An 18,191-nucleotide genomic window follows, 5' to 3' on the forward strand; every position below is an offset into this window, starting at 1 on the left:
GATTCGGCTGTGTTTATATTTTCGACGCTATTTACTGATTTCAAAGACCAAATAACAAATTGGTACAGGTTCCCCGCCCTGTGGACAGAGTTAAATATAGCTCATGTCCTCTCTATTCTTTTACTTCAATGGTATTAGCTTTATTAGTAACGTGTCGGCTTGCTGTCGTTAAGATTTTTTTCTTAAAGAAATGTCTGTCTTCTAATACATATGGGAAGAGAGAAAGATAATTTACAAGAACAAAAAAGAGTAATTATATTTCAAGATTCAATTTTTCCCATACAGGGTCTACACTCTAGAAAATTGATTGTTTTTTTCAGGGGGGTAATGCTCAAATTTTGTATATTTTGTTACAATTGTGTGATTCTTAAGGTATAAGACAATGGAGACTTAATTTATATACAACCCTTAATGATAATAAACAAAATAATCCCCTTTTGAAGATTAAAATTATGGGTTGAAAAGTTCAAGAAACTCAATAAAAGTACCCAAAGTTTTTGAAACAACAAATAAGATTGGGTATCATTGTAATATGCAGTCATTGAATATCTATCTACCTATCCTTATTATGCTAAGTCAAAATATTCATGAAAGAAAACCATTTAAAGAAGTTATTACATTTAGAACAGTTCCCAAAGTCTTTTTTTGACACTATTATAACATTAGGGTAACAAGGATGACAACATCCATAAAGCGAAGCTCTGAAATGGAAGGACAAACGAACATTTACAGTTGTAGAGTGTCAGAACTAAATAATCAGAATATTGATGAAAGTAAATTTGATGTAAAATGTTTAAATATATTATACTGTTTAAGAACATACTTACATTTTTAGCACTTGACTATAGAGTTGCTACCCATATAACATTGTACCTTGTTTTAAAAGGATGTAAGGACTTTCTGATTATAATTATAGAATTACTGCGCTTTCTGAGTCGTACCTAACTATTATAGGAATCATCATGCAAAGTTTGAAATCGATTGGACGATTCCAACCTGTTAAATTAACAAAAAAGAGCTAACCTTTACTGACGGACAGACGAACAAACGGACCTAATTATAGAAAACCTTTAATTTAATTTAAAAGTCTAATGTTATACTGAGGGTAAAACAAAACTAAAAAAACAGCTTCAACTCATTGATATTCAAAATTCATACCTAGAAAAAGATAAGCAGGTTCGATTAAATGCAAAGCAAGCAAAAAATTAAGAATATAAGGGGATACGATGGACTATTGATGTATATTCTCAATTATGATAAACAAATTAACCCTTAATTCTAGATTAAGAAGTTTGGACACTGCCAGTAAGTTTGAACCAACCAATCAAGATCAAATAAGCGCACCATAAGTTAATATGCAAATTAATGAGAGATAATGTTTATAAAACCTTGGGTACTAGTTTTATCAAGTGTCCCCTCCCTCACAAGTTGTTCAGAAAAAAGTGATGACAATTTAAACAAAAGGGGAATAACTTGTCCCACAAACAGACATATTCTTGACATTTTCGAGCCTTTAACTATTTATATAAAAACAATTGGGTATAGTCCCTTTCATGGCATGGATTCTTCGTTTTTTTTCACAGTAGCTTTTCTCCTATTTCTACGGGGCCAATTGCCTAACCCTGTGTGGCAATTACTTAACCCAATATAACCTAACCTTACCTAAAATAACCTATCAAAAGCCAATTCAAAAATACGACGAATCGCCCCTTAAGGGGCGTTGCCACGAAAGGGACTATTCCCAAACAATCTTTTTTTGTTTAAACAAAAATAATTAGCTCACAGATTATAAGATCAGATGACAAATAATAAATTAATAAGCTAACTTGATATCAGATACTGAAGGTGAAACTTCACGTACTTGACAAATTGACAAACAGACGTACGGACATACCTTATTTATAGAGTAGCTACGCTACAAATAAAAAAAACAAGGAACGATGAGAAAGAAATACAGATCTAAAGGGATAAGGCCGATAAATTGATGTACATCCCCAATGATTATACACAAATTACCTCTTATGAATATCAAAATTAGAGGTTTAAATGTTCAGACACTAACTTTATTAACCAACCAATCAAAAATCAAGTCCCCAACGACTAAGAAAATATAAAACTTTGAGGACTAGTGTAATAAACAGCCCATTGTCCCCTCCCTCCCTGGAGAGAAATACAACTTAGACATACAAAATAGGTTACTCAAACTTTTTTTTTATATGAAGTGTTTATACGTTTCAGGTAATATAAAATATTAGCCCGGATTTTAGTTTAAATTAATTAATAATGTAAGATAGATGGATAGATAGATGGATTGATAAACGAATGAATAGATAGATAAATGAATATATGAATGTATAGTTGGATAAATAGATGGTTTGATAGCTAAATAGTTATATTGGAAGAGAGAGATGGAGAGAAAGAGAGAGAGAGAGAGAGAGAGAGAGAGAGAGAGAGAGAGAGAGAGAGAGAGAGAGAGAGAGAGAAAGAGAGAGAAAAAGAGAGAGAGAGAGAGAGAGAGAGAGAGAGAGAGAGAGTGAGTGCGAGTTGAGATAGAGAGAGATTTTGAAAACATATTAGATTTTTCTTTTTTGTTCCAACACCTTAGTTTTTATTTCTATCTTGAGGCTACTGATTGGAATTGCTCTAGGACATCTATTTAACATTTTCTATCTGTCTATCCTAGCGGCTAGGTATCTTGATACCTATGATTGGTTGAGCCTGGGGCGTACTATTTAACACTATTTGGTTAAGCTATCATATTTTCAAAGTGTTTTTTACAAAACGGCAAATTTTTATTCAGAAAATTTGAAAATTTTTAAAGCATGTAGATCCAAGGAGGGAGGGGACAATGAGCTGTTTATTACAATAGTCGCCAAAGTTTTATATTAACGTTTTCTTATTCGTTGTTGTAACAACTTTGGGGACTTTTATAGAATTTTGATTGGTTGATTCATTAAGTTGAATATCCAAACGTTCCACTAATTGTAATCTGAAAAAGGAATAATTTTATGTATCGTCATTGGGGATGTACATTAATTTATAGGCCAATGTCTTATCCCTTTAGATCCCTTGGTTTCTTGTTTAATATTTTCAAAGCATGTTAATTATATGTCAGCTACGACTACTTTTTTTGAATGACATTGTGGTAATACGACACCCAGACGGACAGGCCGTTTACAGAGTTGCTTCGCTGTGACTTATGATAACAAACCCCCCGCACTAATCCTATTATATCACTATCCATCTCATGACCGCTGTTAACCCCGCACCCAGCGGTCAAACTAGCCTGCCTAAATGTGGGGAGGGGACTTGAACATGCAACTATCACGAGTCCCTCATGCGCTTATATAATCGGGAGGCACTGCCTCCCCTTTTACCACCGTTGCCCCCACAGCCTGTCTACCGTCGGGCGCTAAGCCCTAGCGCCCCACACCCCCTTCAAACCTAACCATTGTTATATTTTGTTGTATATATATAGTAAACATAACTTGTAAATATTATTCAGTTTAAATATATAATTTCTGTATGATTGAATCCTGCTTGTTTGTTTGGTAGAATACTTAAAGGCTAGGGCTCGTTGAATCCGAACTCGTTACCCCGTGGGCCGAGAACGCTCGGCTTACCAGAACTTGGTGTCAGCGTGTTTCAATCGAGCCTTACAGAAACTAGCCTATTCTACCTCTGATTGGACCCTTTGGCAAGTAAGGGGACAATCAGCCGCCAACTGACCCGTGAGACGGCCTTTTTAGGTCGAATTTCCATCATTTTGAACGCAATATGTGGGCCCCTGGCCTACAGCAAGCAGATTTAGCCTGCTAAAAGCACCAGTTAAGACGCTTTTTCCGTGTCGTGTAGGAGTAGCGCTAGGTGCGCAGCCACGGCAATCGGATAATTTAGCTCAGACGGCTACAGAACTGAGTCTAAATTGGCAAGTGTAGCTGGGACAAGCCCCAGGACACCCAGGCCAAACCTACGAGACAGACAGCCGTGTGCTGGTCTCCCTAAGAAGGCAATGTGTGGCTGCGAAGCTTCAGCACACAAGTAAGCCCTACCACTGCGACGGATAGCAGATTTTGAGCCACAGGCACGGCAGGACGGGACATTCCCTGCCGCTGCCTCCCAGGATTTGAACCCGAGGCGCTGCAGGACGGGCCATTCCCTGCCGCCATTTGTCGGGATTCGAACCAGCGGCGCTGTAGGACGGGTCATTCCCTACCGCCGTCACCCCTCTGAACCTTGCAGGACGGACATTCCCTGCTGCCAGTGCTTCCAGAATCACACCTAGAGCTCCTAGTGATAACAACACATCAGTGTGTATAAATGTCAACCAAGTGATAAAAATAAATATAAAATTGTTGACCAAGTGATAATTAATAAGCTCTAGTGATTCGAAGCTACAGTCTAAGCCACCATGGTAAGCGATACCACCATAGCTGCGGTGCGGCCACCACCAAAGTTTCTGCCAACCCCAGCCGAACGAGAGGCCCCCTTGTCTCAAGGGCAGGACCTCCACTTCCCCTGCCATGTCAGGGTGAGGTTTCCTACTCCTGACCCTGCCCAGCATGTACAGGTTGATGCCATGATTGATTCTGGCAACCGTGTACCAGGGTCTGCTGTAATTTCTGAGCATCTCATGCACGCGATGGGCGTGCAACGCATGTTGATTCCGGACAACACCCAGATCCTGACTGCTAATGAGGAAGGCCAGCCCCTCCAGGTAATCGGAAAATTAAAAGAGTTATATATGGCAGTTTCACACACTCTTATACTCCATCTATACCACGTGACTGTGGTCCGGAATCTCTCACACCCTCTGAACCTAGGAGGGTATTTTCTCAAGGAGTTCGGAACTAGGCTCTGTTTCGACATGCAACCACCTTGCTTGTGGGTGCGTGGGGAGTTTATCCCACTCCGTGGCGTCCCCATTGACCGGGAGACAGCCGAGAGAGAGCTAAGCTATGAGGGGCCTCTGCCAGGCCCCCTGCCTGAGCAGCCGCGTGTGGTTGAGAAAGGCACACACTGGGTGGACGCTGAGCTCAACGCACACAAGGGAGCTAACCTGCTAGCCATGGGGTTGCCCCCAGTGCCCAAGGTGCCAAGGGAGAGCCTGCCAACAACGTTTCCTGAGATTGCCAGCCCTCCAGAACCAATCTTCTCCGCCGACATTTTTATCAACGGCCAGCCGTGTCCACCTGGCCCCCTCTACCTGGGACCTCCAGCCAGTCCACCAGCCAAGCCCGAGTCCAGACCAGTCAAGTCGCGGTCTGATGTACCCGGAGCCACACTCAACTCTCAGGCCCCAGCCTCTCCCGGCGCCGTGCCCGTCAAGTCGCGGCCGGACGCCCACGGAGCCAAAGCTGGACCCAGCACTTTTGCCTCTCCCAGCGCCAAGCCCGTCAAATCGTGGCCGGACGCCCCCGGAGCCACGCCTGGCTCCGACACGTCAGCCCCTCCAGAAGCCGAGCCCGTCAAGTCGCGGCCGGTGGGTCCCGGAGCCAAGGCTGACCCCGCACCAGCCACGTATAGGCTAAGCGCTGTCACTCCAACTGACGGTCAACCACCCCAGCTCCGCACAGCCAAGCGGGTGGTCCTGCCTGGCCGCGGGGTTATGGCGGTCCCTGTTGAGCTGGTAGGCCATCGCACCAAGGATGCCATTCAACTAGCTGCCCCAGAACAGAGGTTTGGGGAGGACCTTGTTATTCCAGAGGGCCTGTATGCCCACAGGCCTGGCTCTGCCACTGTGTTTAGAGTACTGGTGGTCAATGAGGGAGAGGTGCCCCTCTTGCTGGATGCTGGCCTCCCAGTGGCAGGGGAGCTGGTCAAACCTGACATTTTAGAGGTCTCTGATACGCCTCCCCCACGTCTCCACTCGTTCCAAGAACCTGCTGAGCCTATAGACATGCAGGAGTTGTGGGAGGCCCTGGAGATGGAAGACAATGAGTTCCTACGCAAGGACCCCTTGCTCAAGAAGGAGGTCTGGACTACGTTGTCAGAGTACAGGGACGTCTTCTCCAATTCTACCCCCGGCTGCACAGATGTGGTTGAGTTGCAGCTGCGCCTCAAGCCAGGGACCCAGCCGATCCGCCAGAGATTTAGGGATCTGAACCCGCGGCAAGAGGCTGAACTGGAGAAACAACTGGACACCTGGCTACAGGAAGGAGTTATAGAGCCGTCGGACTCCGCCTGGAGCAGCCCCCTGGTGCCCATCAAGAAGAAGGACGGGAGCACCCGCTGGGCCGTCGACTACAGAGCCCTCAACAAGTGTCTGGAGCTGGACAGCTACCCCCTGCCTAGGATCCAGCAGTTGGTGGAACGAGCGGGCGGGCACCGTGTCTACAGTGCTTTAGACGCGGTGGCCGCATACTACACCATCCGTGTGTCTGAGGATAGCCGGCCCTGCACCGCCTTCACCACCCCCAGGGGCCTGTATCAATGGAAAAGGATGCCCTTTGGCCTGGCGACGGCACCGTCTGTCTATTCCAGGTTTATTGCAGGGGTCCTAAATCCACTAGGCACAGCCAACCTCCAGTCATACCTTGACGACGTCCTGACCTTCCATCAGGATACCTGGGCCCACCTGGCCCGGCTCCGAGAGGTCTTGGAAGCCCACCGTAGGGGAGGGATCCGCCTCAAGCCAGCCAAGACCAAGTTGTTCCGATCCAAGGTGGATTATCTGGGACACACCCTCAGCCGTGAGGGGATAGCCATGCAAGAGGACTATATTGACCGCATCTTGGACTGGCCAGCCCCTAGCACCCCCAAGGATTTGCTGGCGTTGCTGGGCTTCTTTGGATACTACCGCCTGTTCATCCCAGAGTATGCAGACCTCACCTACGAGATGAATCGGCAGAAGACGGCCAAGGCCCTAACCTGGACGCCTGAGATGGAAGCCCAGCTGCTGCAACTCAAGGACAAGTTCCGCCAGGCCCCCATCCGAGCGCCGCCCAGGTTTGATTTACCAGCAGTGTTCCAGCTCACCACAGATTTCAGCAGCCGCGCCATCTCTGCCATACTGAGTCAATGCCAGGAGGGCAAGGAGAGGCTGATTGCCGCCGTGGGGCGCAAGACAACCGACCCTGAGACGCGCTACCCGTCCTGGAAGGGAGAGATGGCCGCCATTATCTATGGGATCCGAAAATTCCATGGCATCTTGTCCTACCGCAGCTTCCAGATCAACACTGATTCCTCTGCCCTGCTACAGATGAAATCACTGAACACATCCACAGGGATGGTGGCCCGCTGGCAGGAGGAGCTAGCGGCCTTAGACTTTACCGTCTGCCACAGGCCTGGCACCCAGAATACCAACGCCGACGCCCTCAGCCGCCGGGAAGATGCCAACATGCCAACGGCTAGCGCCGAAGAATTAGCAGAGCAGGCTGAGTATATCCACAACCTTGGCCAGCTAGGGGAGGCCGCAGCTAGCCGGCCTCCTGCCGCCCGACTGGATTCAGCTAGAGTATTGGAAGCCCAGACACAGGACCCCCTCCTGCTCCGTGTCCGCCAATGGGTGGCTGATGGCAAGGCCCCAACCAAGGCTGAGCTGCGTGGCAAGGAACGAGACGAGCAGCAGTACGCCAGCCGCTTCCCAGCCCTGGGGCTTGACGAGCACGGCTGCCTCACCACCACTGACCAGACTCTGACAGGAGAGAGGACAAGATACCTGCTGCCTTCGGCCCTCCAGCAGGACGCGTTCTTTCTAGCCCATGGGACCCCCATGGCTGGGCACTTTGGGATGGACGCAACTATCGCCCGCGTTGCCATGCACTTCTGGTGGCCCAACCTGGCCCGTGACGTCCGCCTGATGGTACAAACCTGCCCTGAGTGTGTCCAGAAAGTTACCAAGGAGAGGCTGAAGCAGGGGATCCACGTGCCCTCCCGCCAGGGGTATCCACAGCAAGTCCTATTCATCGACCTGGTGGGGCCACTGCCAGAGACCCCAGCTGGGAACCGCTACATCCTCACCTGCCAAGATGGATTCAGCCGGTTTGTCAGCCTCTACGCCATCCCCAACAAGCGCACCCTCACGGTGGCTGAAGCCCTGTTGCACCGCCACCTGGCCACGTTCGGATGCCCCCTGAAGATCCATTCCGACAATGGAATGGAATTTACCGGCCAGGTATTCCAGGAACTGGCCTCCCGGCTCGAGATTGGCCTGACACATCCACCACCCTACAACCCGCAGTCCAACCGAGTGGAGAGGTTTCATAGGACGCTCAACACAGGCATGCGCCTGTTCCTAGACAGAGACGATAACAACTGGGAGCCACACCTGCCTGCCATCGCCTTTGCCTACAACACCAAGGCCTGCAGATCCACTGGTGTGACCCCGTTCCTGGCCTTCTTTGGGAGAGAGGCCAAACTTCCGGTGGACATGGTGCTACGGCTGCCAGAGACCGAATATGCTTCAGTTCCAGCCAACGTCCAAGCTCTGTTGCAGCGCTACTATGCAGTTTATGATGCCATCCAGCAGAAGGAGGAGGGAGCCATCAGGAGGAGCGCGGCAGCTTACGAAGGCACGGCCAAGTATGAGGTTGGAGACTTGGTCTGGTACCTGGCCCCCCGCCTGGTGCCAGGGAAGGCAGCCAAGATTACCAAGAGATGGACTGGCCCCTGGAAAGTAGTGAGGAAAGCTACAGAAGTCCATTATGTCATTAAACCTGCCTCTCCAGTAGCCAGGATCTCAGAAGTTACCGCGCATGTAGGCCGACTGCGCAAATACACTGGAGATGTGACTGCCCACCAGATCCCAGAAGACATCCAAGTTGACGTGGACGGCGACGAGGATGCCACCGAGCTGCCAGTTGGAGCGGCGGCGCCCGCAGCTAGCAACCCAGGAGAGTTCCCAGTGCACCATCAGCCGCAGCCGCCCCACAGCCTAGCGGCCAAGATCGTGACCCAGTGGAGGAAAACCTGCAGGAGCAGCCCAACGAACCACCGCCGCCGCCGCCCGCTCCAGAGCCACTCAGAGATGCCATCTGGAACCCTGACGCAGACATGGAGAACCTGCCAGCCAGCAGCGAGCCTGTAGGAGAAGAGCCAGCCACTGCGATGGAAGAGGCCGCCCCAGAAGAAGAAGAAGAAGCCATGTGCCCCCTGCTGATGACAGCCATCCCCATCCGGGTAGGAGCTAGGAGGCCAAGCAACCTGAATCAAGCAGGCGCCCCCATGGAATTCTATGCGCCCTTTGCCATCACCATTCCACCCTTAGGAACCACCAGAGTCTGCCTAGGCCTCCGTGTCCAGCTACCAGCCGCGACAGAACTGATCCTGCAGACGAGGCAAAATTTCCAGCGGCGAGGCCTGGCCGTTGCCAACCCACGCCTAGAAGCCAACCAGGAGCTGACAATGCTGATCACCAACCACAGTCAGACCGAGCAACGAGTGTCCCAGGGAGCCTGTGTAGCCCGAGCTGTCCTCCATCGAGCTGTGCCCCAAGAACTGCCTGTCCGGCGCATGAGCCGGCTGTCGTATCCCCAGGTTCAAGGCCTGGTGGCTCAGGAGCCACGCAACCCTTGAAGGGGAGGTTGTGGTAATACGACACCCAGACGGACAGGCCGTTTACAGAGTTGCTTCGCTGTGACTTATGATAACAAACCCCCCGCACTAATCCTATTATATCACTATCCATCTCATGACCGCTGTTAACCCCGCACCCAGCGGTCAAACTAGCCTGCCTAAATGTGGGGAGGGGACTTGAACATGCAACTATCACGAGTCCCTCATGCGCTTATATAATCGGGAGGCACTGCCTCCCCTTTTACCACCGTTGCCCCCACAGCCTGTCTACCGTCGGGCGCTAAGCCCTAGCGCCCCACACCCCCTTCAAACCTAACCATTGTTATATTTTGTTGTATATATATAGTAAACATAACTTGTAAATATTATTCAGTTTAAATATATAATTTCTGTATGATTGAATCCTGCTTGTTTGTTTGGTAGAATACTTAAAGGCTAGGGCTCGTTGAATCCGAACTCGTTACCCCGTGGGCCGAGAACGCTCGGCTTACCAGAACATTAGTCGATATTGCTAATGGATGTAGAATATACGTGGATATTATGACAGGGGAAAAATTGTCGTCCATTTAGTTTTTTAATATGGATCTCATGTATTGGTCAGTTCTTTCCTCCAGTTGGAGGTTAGAGTATATTGTAAAGGGTGGATATCCGTTGTTACAGTCAGCTGCGAGTATCACTTTATTAGAGTACATTAGAATCTGGTGCAACATCCAAGTAATCCTTATAATAAAGTAACAGGATGTGTGTTTGTATGTCTGTCTGTTTGTCTGTCTGTTTGTACCAAATGATCTCGCTAACCGCTGAACCGATCGGGTTATCCTTAACATGAGAGCGTCTCATAGGTCCCGGGAAGGTTTATAACTATTTTGGGGGAGGGTACCACAACCTTTCCAAGAGAAATCTCCCCTAAAAAAAAAGTTCCCCTCCCCCAAATTTTTTTTTTACTTTTTCTTTTAAAATCTAAAATAACAAATTAGGTTATCAAATTAGACTCTCCCCCCCCCCTCAAGTGCCCGTAGAGGCCTCTATATATTTATAAGAAGGACAAACAAAAATATTAGTTGGAAAGTAAGAACACAAAATCCAATTTTTTTCTCCAACAGGAAGATACGTGATCCGCTAATCACACGACAAATTTGTCCGACATTTGTCTTATTATTCAGGGTGGAGGGAGGGGATATTGGACTGTAATCTACATATACCAGGGATGTAAAGGGATAAGACAATAGACAATAAATTAATATACATCTCCAATGATGGTAAACAAATTACAAAAAGATTGAACAAGTTTAAATTCAATAAAAGTACCCACAGATTTAGAGCCATCAAATGACATAATGCGGTCATAAAACTTTGGGTACCAGTGTAATTTACAGCCAAGGGGGGGGGGGGGGGGGTAGGGTCAAATGGCTGTAAGTTGATCTCCATTTTTTCATGACCACGTTATGTCATTCGATGACTCAAAAAATTTGGGTTCTAATACTGAATTTTAATGATTTTTTTCTAAACTTGTTCAATCTTTTTGTAATTTGTTTATTATCATTGGGGATGTATCAATTTATTGTCATTGTCTTTTAAAAATTAAAATGCTTATGATAGACAAAAACAATGTTATAAACAAATTTGAGTATGAAAATTAGATAATAGTTATTTATCGCATCGTATTATAAACAGCTTTCCGCGGATAAAGAATGTACAATTATAAGATTAAAACCGGTTCCTATCCACCGGATTCGAATGAATACGAGAAAATAATTTATAGATTTACCTTTCTCACTGTATCCGAAAGAAATTTTCTGCCTCCATTTGGACTTCCCTTGCCAGAGAGATCGTCTTTTCTTGACTCCAGGTTCACTTTCAAGATGGAGGGGGGTAGCCTAGATAGATAGATAGATAGATAAATAGATAGATATATAGATAGATAGATAGATAGATGGTTGGATGGATAGATAGATAGAAAATGATAAATAAGTAGATAGATAGATAGATAGATAGATAGATAGATAGATAGATAGAAAATGATAAATAAGTAGATCGATAAATATAACACAATGATAGATTAAATTTTGATAAAAAGATTAATTTTGTCCATTGTAATAGGTCATTTTGATTAGTTGTTTAGATAAAGAACATAAATAATATTAAAACAAGGATGACAACATTCATAGAAGCGAAGCTCAAAAAATAGATATTAATGTTCAATAAAATTGCTTACTATGGATGTATTATGCCCAGAGAGAGAGTGGACAATGGACTGTTTGTAACGCTACACTTCAAAGTTTTATAATAACGGGTTTTTTTATTCGTTGGCTTAACAATTTTGGGAACCTTTTATTGCATTTTTATTAGTTAGTTTATTTAGTTGAGTGTTCGACCGTTTCATCCACCAATTGAAATCTAGTACCTCAATGGGGATGTACATCAATTTTTCGCCCATTGTCTTATCCCTTTAGATTCCTGAGTATACCTCAATTTTACATGAATCCTAGTCCAAGCATTTAAATCTATATAGGAAGAAGGACGGACTTACTGACAGACAAACCCTAAAGGTAGAAAAACTTCGCTTTTAAAAGGATGGACAGATGAATAGATAGATAGATGGGTAAACAAGATAGGCGACGCCCAAAGAAAACCCAAAGAACAAAATAATTTGGGTGACTTTCGCAGTGTTTACGCGATACGACAAAAATTTTTTGTTATTACTTTAGGATGTTAATCTAGTAAATAATAAAATGAATCCTTATACTAAAGTAACATGATGTCTATTTGTCTGTCTATGTGTTTGTCTGTATGTCTGTATATTTGTAACGAAAGATCTCGCTAACCACTGAACCGACCGGGTTCTCCTTAACAAGATAGCTTTTCATAGGTCCCAGGAAGGTTTTTAACTATTTGGGGGAGGATACCACCACCCTCCCAAGAGAAATCACAAAAAATCGAATTTTTTTACGTATAGAGACTTGAACGCAACATAGATAGGTATCGTAGAGACTTGAACGCAACATAGATAGGTAACATGTTACTTTTATACAAAAAAAAACATTTAAAGTGCCACTAGATGCCTCTAGGGGCGTAGCCGCTAGTATCTACTAAATTGGACAGAGTTGACACATATTATGTCGACTGTATAAAAGTAGTAAGGGTTGACGTAATATCAGAAATCTTAAGGGAGAAGAAAATGGAGAATGAATTGAAATACACATCTCTAATTTTGATAAACAAAATTTTCCCTTTTGTATATTAAAATCAATGGTTGAAAAGTTTAGATGCTTTCAGTTTTAAATCAACTAATCAAAATTTTTACAAAGGTACTTATTTTTTTTGATCCAAGGAAAAATATACCGTGGGTATAAAAATTCCTGCTTACTATGATTCTAATGACAAAAAAATGCGAAATAGCAAATATTTGCAAGTATCAATAGACACCCCTAATGATTGCAAATTAGTGCAAATCATTGAGCACAAGAATAAACAGTGCAGGCACGCCCAAATGGATATACAATATACGTGGATATACTGACAGGGAAAATTTAGTTGGTTGCTAATATGGACCTCATTTATTGGTCAGTTCATTATATCTTTAGGAGGGGAGGATATAGGTGAAGGCACGCCCAAATGGATATAATATATGTGGATATACTGACAGGGAAAAATTTGTCGTCAATTTAGGTTGCTAATATGGACATCATTTTTAGGTCGATTCGTTCTACCAGTAGGAGGGGAGGAGATTGGGTAAAGCAGGGTATCGTTATTTAGCCAGCTGTAAGCATCGCTTTATTAGAGTACATGAAAATCTGGTGCAACATCCAAGTAATAATACATCCATTAATGCCCAATAAACCAGAGGAAAAAACTACCATAAAGAAATTTCAGTAAGTTTTATATTTAGTTGGCTAAAACTTTATGGAGGGAGGGGATGTTGGATGGTAAATCATAATTGTACCCATATAAGTTTTATAAAATTTGTCGGCTTAAAATTTAAGTCAAATCATAAATGGTTGAAACTTGAAAGTGTTTAAACCTTTCCACCGATACTTTAAAGAGAGATAAGTTGATAGATTTACTGATAGATAGATTGGTGGATAATAAGATAGATTAATAATATATTTAAGGATAGATTGATATATAGATAGATTAAAAGATCAACATATAGGTAAATAGATATAGTAATAGATAGATTGATATATTGGTAGATAGATTGATAGATTTATTAATAGGTTAATGAATAGATTGAAAATATATAGATAAACAGATAATAAAAAGATGAATAGATTAATGGATTGATGTATTAATAGATAAATAGATTGATGGATAGATAAATAGAAACTCACCTCGTATTTGAACCTCTGACGGTCATTGGACTACTCACAGATATTCCTTTTCCAGCCTAAAAAATAAAAAAAATATTCATTATTAAATGTATTGTTTTGCTTCAATATTTTGTTTGTAATTATCCTATTTACCTAATATTTGAAATAATGATTCCTAGAACAACAATGTACACTATAATTAGCGAGGAATCTCTATAATCAAAACCTAAAAGTATGACATACAAATTAATGTTCTACTTCTTTTTAACTTTGACACTCTAAAAGAGTTATTGTTAGTTTTTCCTTCCTTTTGATTTTTGAGCTTATTAAATTAACCTTGTTAAAAGAGAAGCTTTTTTTGATAAATTTATTTTATGTTAATGTCAAAAATAGAACAAAAGTAACTAAAATAAAATAAGCATAAAGAAAACTATGTCTTTTTATAATAACATGATCTTTTTAGGTTATTATTACAGTTATATGTTGCGTATTTTTTAGGCCTTTATTTGGAGACAGAAAAATGTATTCTGATTATAGTTGTTCATTGCATCAGTTTTATAGACAGCTTTCCGCGGATATTTAAATGAAAAATCATGAGATCTAAACTTGTTCTGTAAGCCCCGAAAGGCCGAAGGTCTGGGATAACAAAACTTTTATTAATTTTAAGATTTTTATTTCAATATTCGTTGAAAATTGTTAAAAATAAATAACTGTACATGATTTTTCAGTATGGCTGAAAACCGGTTCCAATCCAGCGGATATTAATCGGTTTAGAAGCCATATTGGAATACTTTGTTTTTATGCTGAATTTAATTGATTACTACTAACTCTATTTATGAGAAAATTTGTCTATTTCGCGGAATTTTAGGACCCATTTGAGCATTTTTTAAGGCCTATATTAAAGCATTTTAATATCAGAATTGCGTGTTTTATGGCATTTAGGAATGATAACATTACACAAAGTACCCCAAAAACAACAAAAAAATAGCAAAGTTTATTCCAAAGATTATATTGAATGATAAATTCGTGCGATCAAAAATCCCTTTGCTCGCACGACCTTTGGAAGTCCTATTCGTACAAGGTAAATAATAAAAGCACCATTCAATAAGCCAATACATTACCCCTACTCTAACTTTCAAGATGCTCTAAGAAAAAATGTTTGACTCGGTTAAGGTAGGGACTCAATCCAAATACCCCCTGAAAAAATTAGCTAAATATTTCCACTTATTTATATGTTTTAAAAGAACACCAATTACATCAAAGCATACATTAGAGCAACATCTATCATTCTGATTAAACCATTTCAAGGGGGATTATTCTAGAAGAAAAATAAGTTACGCGTTAATTTCCAAAGATCTAAAGGGATTAGACAATGGCTGATATATTGAAGTAGAACCCTAATGATGATACAAAAAATTGCCCTTCCTGTAGAATACAATTAGTGGCTGAAGCGCTTGGACACTCAACTTAATGAACCAACCAATTTAAAACTTAATAAAAGTCCCCAAAGTTGTTAAGGTAACGAATAATAAAACATTTTTATAAAACTTTAGAGACTAGTGTAATAGACAGCCCAATGTCCTCTTCCTCTTAAGTTAATTTCATATTACAAAAAAAAATAAATCATAGGCTTATTTTTTAAGACATCCATAAACAAAGTTCTCCTTTTCAGAGAAACTTAATTTAGGTCCTTGGTTTTTATCTATTCAAGTCAGCCGTTTAATATCCGCTGGATTAGAACCGATCTTTGCCATACTGAAAAATCATATATCTTTTCAAACAGTAGACAATTTTCTACGAAGAATAAAATAAATATCAGTTCTGTTGGCCCAGGCCTTCGGCTCTTGAGGGCCAACAAATTGGAATTAATCTTTTAATTATTTATATTACTATCCGCGAAAAGCTGCCTATAATACGAAGCTCCTTAATACTGTAAGTATAAAAATTGTCAAGAATTTGTACCCAATAATGTCTTTTAACAAAGACAAATATCTTTCTTCTAAGTTACAACTATGGCAAATAAATCATAGAGAGATAGATTAATGGGTAATGAGACAGATAGATAGATAGATTGCTAGATTGATAGTTAGAAAGACAAATAGATAGATTATCCGATAGATTGATTTATATTCAAAACTACTATGGCTAATAAATCATGGATAAATAGAATTATTTGTAATGAGACAGATAGATAGATAAATTGCTAGATTGATACTTAGAAAGGCAAATAGATATATTATCTGATAGATTGATATAGTCAAAACTTCTAAGTTACAACTAGGGCAAATAGATTATGGATAGATAGATTAATTTGTAATGATAGGTGGATTAATAGAGAAATTATTGTGTAAACAGATAGATAGATTTATTAATATAGAGATTATTGTGTAAATAGATAGATAGATAGATTGACTGATAGATTGATTTAATCAAAAACTTCAATGTCATATAAATCATGGATACATACATTATTGGGTAAATAGACCTACAGACAGATAGATAGATAGATAGATAGATAGTTAGATAGACATATATTATTGAGAGATAGATAGATAGATAGATTGACGGATTGATAGATTTATATAGTCAAAAAATAACAACTATGGTAGAGAGATAGACAGATATATTGATAGATAGATAGACATATAAATAAACAGATAATTGAGAGATGGATAGATAATAGATAGATTTAAAGATATATTTGTAAAAGTATTTTATTTTTAAATGAAGCAAAAATATTTTTAAGGGTTTGGTATTTCTTGCTACTGAATAAAAAATTGGGGTGGGATGTTTTTTTGTGTTTTAAGATGCAGCAAAAAAATAGGTGGTTTCTAGATAGATAGAAGGATAGCTAGCTAGGTATCTAGACGGATAGAAAGATAGCAAGGTATCTAGTTATGAACTCCTGGGTAGAAAATAAGGGTGTGTTGATCTTGATTCATTTCACAGTGTTTCACTAATGTATTATGTAAAACAGCAAAGAAATATCTTAAATAATAGCCGAGTAAATGCAATTCCCCCATAACATAAACGTTTAAATGCTTAAGTTGTTTTCTTTAATTCTAGATTTTGACGGTCAGAAAAATTGAAAGCAAAATGAAATTGTATTATTTATGCATGTTTTTTTGAGCAACTTTTTGGGGGATTTTTTTTGGTTGTTTTATAGTCTAACTTTTGCACAAGGCCTGTGTGTAAGCTTTCTAGGCCATATTGCTGGGCTTTTAAGACAAAGGTTGTGCAATCAAAGATTGGAAAATAAAAGGTCTTAAAGTGTCTTAGGTTATTTTAAAATAAGGTTTAAGACAAGGATCTAAAGGGATAAGACAATGATTAATAAATTGATGTACATCCCAAATGAAGATTCACAAAATTACCCATCTGTAGATTACAATTATGTGCTTAACTCAACTATATGAAGCAACCAACGAAAATTCAAAGTCCCCAATGTTGTTGAACATAGCCAACCAATAAGAAAACGTTATTAAAAGACTTTGGGGACTAGTGTAATATACAGCCCAATGTATAACTTAAGTAAGAGGATGTTTTCTGTGAGTATGAGTGTAAAATCTCAAAAACAGCTTGACATATAGGTATAAAACCTTTATATTGATAGCAAGCAGGTTTTGGGCTAATTTTAGGAGGTAAAAAACACTTTAAAGAAAAAACCTAAAAACCCAACCTTACAGTAACGTGATTTAAACCCGGGCTCATGCAATATTTTGTAGGTTAAAGGGTAACACAAAATAGGCAGAAAGAGAAAACAAAAAGGGGGAGAGGGGGAGAAAAGGGGTAAAAAATAAATGTAAAAAGCCTAGATGTCCAATCCATAAATAGAAACACCCAGAGACAGAGGTAAAAATGGGCTGTTACACTAGTCCCCAAAGTTTTATAAAAAAGTATTTTTTTTTCGTTGGATTTAAATCTTTGAGAAATTTTACTGAATTTTGATTAGTTGGTTTATTAAATTGAATGTTCAAACGTTTCAACCACTTATTTTAATCTAGGGAATGGGGTTATTTTGTGTGTCATAATTGGGGAAATACATCAATTTATTATCCATTGTCTTATCCCTTTAGATCCCTAAGAAACACCATACCATACTTTAGTACAAAAAGACAGTTTTTTTATTTATATAATCATATAATGTCAAATGTCTATTGTCGAAGGATAAAGCCTTTCTTTATTGAGATTTATTGAGATTCCTTTATACGTTTGATGGATTTTTGTGCCAGATTTAACATCTGGAGTAATAAATCTATTGGGGAAACAGCTAAAAAACCAAGGATATACTTTTATTTGTTCTTCTAAATTTCTTTTGTTTGTACGGAGGTGTCATGTTTGAGTCTAAACCTCATTAATCCAAAG

General features: G+C 41.1%; 1 protein-coding gene across 1 annotated transcript in view; it reads right to left on the minus strand.

Moving 5' to 3' along the window:
* The window catches only part of LOC145334465 (uncharacterized), a 144,524-nt gene that overhangs the window by 36,872 nt on the left and 89,461 nt on the right, over positions 1–18,191 (minus strand). The window contains exons 13-14 of the mRNA XM_080179929.1: positions 13,848–13,903; positions 11,285–11,393 (exon numbers count right to left, since the gene is read on the minus strand). Of these exons, the coding sequence (XP_080036055.1) occupies positions 11,285–11,393; positions 13,848–13,903 (165 nt within the window). The remainder of the gene's footprint in view (positions 1–11,284; positions 11,394–13,847; positions 13,904–18,191) is intronic.

Source organism: Acartia tonsa, chromosome 12 (genome assembly GCF_053477335.1).
Source record: "Acartia tonsa isolate MP-2025a chromosome 12, ASM5347733v1, whole genome shotgun sequence".
NCBI classification, from domain to species: Eukaryota; Metazoa; Arthropoda; class Copepoda; order Calanoida; family Acartiidae; genus Acartia; species Acartia tonsa.